The sequence below is a fragment of the Borostomias antarcticus genome (genome assembly GCF_949987555.1).
Source record: "Borostomias antarcticus genome assembly, chromosome: 10".
Lineage (NCBI taxonomy): Eukaryota > Metazoa > Chordata > Actinopteri > Stomiiformes > Stomiidae > Borostomias > Borostomias antarcticus.
In genome coordinates this window covers 1,881,502-1,887,551 of record NC_140243.1, presented here as the reverse complement: position 1 = coordinate 1,887,551, position 6,050 = coordinate 1,881,502, and the positions used below count along the sequence as shown (strand labels likewise).

General features: G+C 48.6%; 2 protein-coding genes across 2 annotated transcripts in view; one reads left to right on the top strand and one right to left on the bottom strand.

Annotated features, from left to right (window-relative positions):
* The first annotated feature begins 1,857 nt into the window (after window positions 1–1,857).
* Window positions 1,858–5,658, top strand: LOC311314413 (E3 ubiquitin-protein ligase RNF170). Its single transcript, XM_084444760.1, has 6 exons — window positions 1,858–1,933; window positions 2,322–2,400; window positions 2,765–2,876; window positions 4,032–4,105; window positions 4,196–4,306; window positions 4,922–5,658. The coding sequence occupies exons 1-6, from the start codon at window positions 1,905–1,907 to the stop codon at window positions 5,261–5,263; spliced, it is 747 nt and encodes a 248-aa protein (XP_084300886.1). The 5' UTR covers window positions 1,858–1,904; the 3' UTR covers window positions 5,264–5,658.
* A 142-nt stretch (window positions 5,659–5,800) lies between these two features.
* pfas (phosphoribosylformylglycinamidine synthase) overlaps window positions 5,801–6,050 on the bottom strand; it is a 19,093-nt gene continuing 18,843 nt past the window's right edge. Inside the window, 1 exon segment of the mRNA XM_084443849.1 lies at window positions 5,801–6,050. This exon segment is cut by the window's right edge and continues 495 nt beyond it. The gene's annotated coding sequence lies outside the window, so the exon portion shown is untranslated.

The window sequence follows — 6,050 nt, the reverse complement described above, 5'->3', positions numbered from 1 at the left end:
CTAAAAGCATTAGCAGTGAATAATGTCGATCTTAGCAATTGATCCTTCAGTGGTGCCATTCATTCTTCTCCCTCGTGCTCGTTGGCTGGTTCCATTTCCTCCTTTAGGATCAAGGAATAAACCAGGCCAGGTCAAGCCTGGTTTATGTGCGTGGCTGGCTTGTTTCTGTGCAGGACTGGTAGGACGGAAGCTAGTAATGCCACTGAAATAGCTGTGAATTGAAATAACATGAAATAATGTCTGATAAATTAAGATAGGTCTTGTCACCTGGACACATCAGTTCCAAAACGTAAACAACAGCGTTTGGTTAGCTACATATAGACTAGAGGAGTTTCGCTCAGCATAGACGGTAATCTCTGAGAATGTCCCGCGTGGGAGTCCAATGCTCTGACCACTACTCTACTTGTGGAATGTAGGTAAGGGATAAAAAGGTTGGAGTGAAAGGATGAACATGTGGAGGTTTGGGGTATAGTCCCATAAAGTCATCCCTACCGGGTCTTCAACCCCGGTCTCCAGGGTGGGAGTCCAATGCTCTCACCACTACTCTACTTGTGCAGTGGAGATCAGCGGGTTGATTTTGGTGTCCTTCTTGATTTTAGTGTGCTGGGACTACTGCCTCTTGTGGTGCCAACAGAAGTGCAGGCCAACATTGTTGGGAGTAAGGGAGGGAGGGAGTAAGGGAGGGAGGGAGTAAGGGAGTAAGGGAGGGAGTGATAACCCTGGCCAGACACGCACAAAAACGCTGAATTTCCACACAGTAAAGGGTCATGCACGTGAGTTCCTAATCTTATCGGATTCCAGGCAATAAATCGTTTTGAACCCAAACCACATGACATTCTTCACATACACACATACTCCGTGCATTGACTACATTTTTACTAACTGTGCTGAGAAATGCTCTTTATGAATTTATTTTCTGCTGTGTGTGAGAAACATGCTCCAATTAAGAGGCTCTCTGTAAGATCGACCAAAGCCTCGGGGTCAAGACTCCAGATCTGTTTATTGCCATGTATATGGGTCACACGTACTAGGAATATGACCAGGTACACTGCACAGGTTTGAGTATAGAGTATTTAACCTGGACTCACTGCCCAGCCACGATGCCTTTGTGAGAATCTGGAGTGCACGTGTGTGTGTGTTTGAGGGATGCCCTCTCTTTCCCTGTGGAGGGAGACCAAGTTCTGCCTGTTTGAACCCTGAAGCCGGCCAGGACTGAGACACACCACTGCTATATTTAGACATGATCAGATGATGCGTGGGGCAAACAGATGTGTAAATGTTTGTTGAGGTATTTTTCCTCCAGAGAGGTTGACTCCGGTGCCCTCGATTGCATATCTGCATCTATTTCATTGATCATCTATATGTTTCACCACTGCTGTGTCATGGTAAAGGTAAAATGTGGGCCACAGCGTTAGACTGAGCAAACGACCAGGCAATGATTAGCCCAATAGACTCTAACCTACTTAAACAGCGTGGGCGGGGTCTGTGACATGCTTTTGACCTTGCGTGCGGAATCACCTGACCAAAATAGAACGTGTCGGGTCAAGAGATGACTATCGCGGAAACACTTCCTGTAATTGAGCTTTACTGGAATAACTCATTACTCATATGACGTACAGTATTACCTACTAAATACACATACTACTGTACATACTGTACAAGACACTAGCCTTACAGTGTTACAGTACATCCGCATGTAAAGCTTGTAATGTATTCCTCCTTCCTCAAAAAAAAAAAGAAAAAAAAAGTGCCGTCACACAGAGAAACAACAGAGAGACCTGGTCGATCATTAACCTGGCGGGCAGATTTATTTTGTACAGTGATGCTGACAGGCAGCACTTACCTCTCTGGCTTCCCTAGGAGACACAAGCATCACCTCCCGACGGCTAGCGCTCCAGCCCACCATGCACGGCAGACACGGCTCTCAGCCCAGGTGAGTGGGCCTCTCTCCGGGTGTGACCCCACGCCCGACCCCCGCTGCACTCTGACCTCCAGACATTCTCAACAGCACAGAGGCCAGCAGCTGCTGCTGATTGAGTTGGTGAATGTGTGGTAAAAATTTAAATTTCAGGAGTCGTCGCTGTATGTAAAATGATATGCCTTTCATGAAGTGTTTTGTTGTTATAAGAGTTACCCCTTTACATAAATACACTATGCTTGATAAAGGTTGTGTTTAATTCCCCGAAGAGTATAGGAAGAGAAATGAAAGATGTATTGTAATATTAGTGTAACATTAATTGTTTCTTTCTTGGAGTCTCAGTTGTAACCTACAGTAAGCATGTCGTGTCCACCCCCTTCAACCCCCCCCCCCCTCCCTCTAGATGTGGCCATATCCCAGAGGCTGTGTTGGGTCAGGGTCACCCAGGGTCATCCTCACCCCTCACACACATGTCCTATAAGGTAAGACACACACACACACACACCCACACACACACCTTCCATAGTTCAACCTAGTGATAGCCTCTTATCCATGAAAAGCATCTGTCTTGCAATCGGTCAGTCCTGGCGGTCAACCAATCTTTTTTTCTCTCAAATACCTTCAGTGCAGAACCCCATGGGGGTTGGCCGAGCCAAATGTTGGACAAGATCAGCGTTGATAGTGACAGCTGACTTTTTAAATCAGGTGACCTTTCTCCCCCCTCCTCTCTCGCTGTCTCCATTCTTTCCTTCCCCTCTCTCTCTCTCTCTCTCCATCAATCTCTACCATTCCTCTCCCTCTCTCTCTCCCTCTCTCTCTCTCTCTCTCTCTCCCTCCCGGTCGCAGGACTGCTGTCCGCCCGGCCCCACCGCGGGGGGTCACAGAGACTGCCACTGCCCTGTGTGTCTGCAGACCGCCAGCTTTCCCGTGCAGACCAACTGCGGCCATCTCTTCTGTGGTAAGAGAGCAGGCGCCGGCTCGTTCGCTCGTTCTTTCCGCCTCTGTGCCAGACGGCCGGCAGGTCAGAGGTCATCGCGGGGTCAGCAGAGCGTCCCTGTGCCCGTGTCATGTGACCAGAACCCTGAGATCTCTCTGGTCTTTTTGGGGTACGTTACCGTGGAGACGTTGCCATGGTTCTGTGGCGTGTCTCGCTCTTACCCGATGGAGATTGAACGCGCGGTTAGCGGGCGAACCTTCACGGAAGGTTTAGAGATCTTTTGTGATTTTTTTCGCCCTCCTTTCGACTGACCTGACGTTAGAGTCAAGGGAGCAGCATCACTACCTCTCTCTTAGTTTCAGACCACTCCTCCTCACAGTCTGACGAATGCTCCGATGAAGGTCGCAGAACCAACGCTCAGATAACTTTAAGTGAAACTCTGCATGGATCTAAGTGGCGGAAATCTTTTTCTACCATTTTGCACTCTCTCTTATTTCAAGCACCTTAGCAAACATCCGGGCGGGTGGACCAGTTCCCGTATAGTCTAATCTCTAGAGAAATGGGACAGCAGTTAGCGGCGGTCTTATCAGCGGGTGATTGTGATAGTAGCACAATCCAGCCCCTCCCTCTGAGCGCAGAAAGAGATGCACTAGAGATGCACTTTACACCCAAACATTACACCACAACACCACACGGGTCTGGAGACGTGGTAAATGAGCAGTGTTTTGCCGTTATCAGTATTATCAGTGAGTGGTTGAGCCGTTCCCATGCTGTGCTACGTGACTCTGGAGGTTTGTGAGTGAAGTGTGGGAAAGCGAACAGGTGTTGAACTTCTAGGACTGAGAGGGGAGAGAGAGAAGAGAGAGGAGAGAGAGGGGAGAGAGAGGAGAGGGGAGAGAGAGAAGAGAGAGGGGAGAGAGGGGAGAGAGAGAAGAGAGAGAGAGAAGAGAGAGAGAGATTGATGCAATGTCTACATTTTTGGCTCCGCCCAGCGATGTAAACACGTTTCCCATGCCAATAAAGCCCCTTTGAATTGTGAGAGAGATACAAAGATGGAATAAGAGAGACGGATAAAGAAAGAGAGAGAGAGAGAGAGAGAGAGAGAGGAAAAGAGAGAGAGGGAGAGAGAGAGAGAGAGAGGCAGAGACTGATGCAATGTGTGTGCTGTATTTGTAGCTCCCTGTCTGATTTCCTATTGGAGACATGGATCCTGGCTGGATGCCATCAGCTGCCCTCTCTGCAGACAGAAGGTAGGCACCACGAACTCCATGAACTGTTGAGGTAGCTAGCTGGCGGTCTGATGCTGCTAACGCTCTGGTTCTCTCTCTCTCCTCTCTCAGGTGAGCTCGCTGAGTCGGCTCTTCAGCGGGAACCAGAGCGACCGACGGGAGAGGGAGGTTCTGGGAGAAATCAACGACTACAACAACCGCTACTCGGGCGCTCCGCGACGGGTCAGTACGTCACACGCCCAAAATGGACGGTCAGTGGGCTGTGTGTGTGTGCCATTATATGGTTTCAGTAGTAGTAGTAGTAATAACAATAATAATAATAATAAACTTTATTTGTATAGCAGAAAGGTTCAACCTTCAGACAACCATACTGAAACCACACACACACACACAGCCACTGACAATGCCATTTCCAGATATTGCTACCAGTTTTCCCCTTCCACTCTCTGACAGGTCTGGTTGTACACAAGTATCAAGGTACCTTGAATGTGTCTTCAGATTAGACAGTTTTACATGATGGTAAAAGTGAACTCCTCTTCCCAGCGCTGGTATAATGCGTTGGTAACGGGACGACACCTTACGCAACCTCGCACAGAGGCAGCATTGTTCCTGACAATAGGACCATGTCCCAGAATGCATCTCTCTCTCCCGACTGAGCGTGATACTCTGGGAGGATCTCAGAAGTCTTTATTAGCTCACTCTCTCCGTTTCCTGTCCTATACTGCAGCAGGACAGGGCAGAGAGTGAAAGCTATATTTCCAGATCAAGTTACATGAGTTGTGTGTATCTTCCTGGATACAAGCCTCTATAAGACGACCTGTTTTCCCGGTCTCCTAGGCGACAGACTACCTGCGTGACGCGGCGATGCTCCTGCAGCTGCTGTCCCGAGGTCCGGGGACCATGCGGGGTCTGGTGTGGCTCTTCTTCCTCCGGGTGGCGCTGTGCTGCGTGGGGACAGTCATGTCCCTGTCCTATCCCCCTGTGGAGACCACGTCCTCGACGTCCTCGCACCCCCTGGAGGCGGCGCCCTCCCTCTGCGGACTGCTGGGGGTGCTAGATGACCTGGTGGTGGTCTTCCTGCTCCTCATCTGCGTTATCAACATCAACCAGCAGATGGTGCCAGAGAGAGGAAACGTGGCACATACAGCTTCTCAGGGAGTTCTGAGTGATTCCCTGTAGGGAGGAGACCCTCTATGCTCAGTATGGACACATGGACACACACACACACACACACCATTGGGTGGAGTGAACAACTCCTGTTTGTCTGCCACTAGGCTGGGCTGTAAGAGCCGTGCTAACTGACGCCTCACGTTTGGTCAAGTTTTGTGTATCTGGTAGAGGTCTGGACCCCCTGCTGACCCACTAGGAGACGTTTACACACTGAAGGACTCATCCAGTCTACATCTAGAAGACCGTTAGAATACCTCGTCGTCTATACGTCCGATGATCCGAATAGCACAAGTAACATGGTAGAAACATCTTCCTGTACAGTTTGCTTCGCTAATTCTATCATTTGGAAGTGTGTTTTTAAGTTTAATAAGTGTTTTTTTTTTAATGTAGCATTTGTCAGATAAATGTTAATATTGTGTTTATTGATGTAAAATATCTGTCTGATTACATTATGTATTATCCTGAATATGTGAATGGTGTTTATTTTTCATGTCACAGAACACGCATCCGCATTCAGATATGCATTTATTTGACCCTCAGGTTTAATACAAAGTAGTGTTTGGACTCAGAAGTTATAACAGAGCAGACGTACACAAACGTACAATTTATAACATCTCTACCGTAACAGGGGGCCAATCTAGCTCTGGTACAGATGGAACCGGCGATGTGATTGGTCAGATGACCTACAGTCAGACCAGTGATTGGAGGAACGTACACAGTGGAGATGAAAGGCGTTTCAGGGACACAGTAGAGTAACGTAACAGAGCTCAGTTTTAAGCGGCGTGCCGGAGCCCAG

Coding starts and splice junctions, on each gene's coding strand:
- LOC311314413 (XM_084444760.1), top strand. CDS start 1,905: ATGCACGGCAGACACGGCTCTCAGCCCAG. Junction 1,934..2,321: donor AGACACGGCTCTCAGCCCAG/GTGAGTGGGCCT, acceptor CCCTCCCTCTAG/ATGTGGCCATATCCCAGAGG. Junction 4,307..4,921: donor ACTCGGGCGCTCCGCGACGG/GTCAGTACGTCA, acceptor CCGGTCTCCTAG/GCGACAGACTACCTGCGTGA.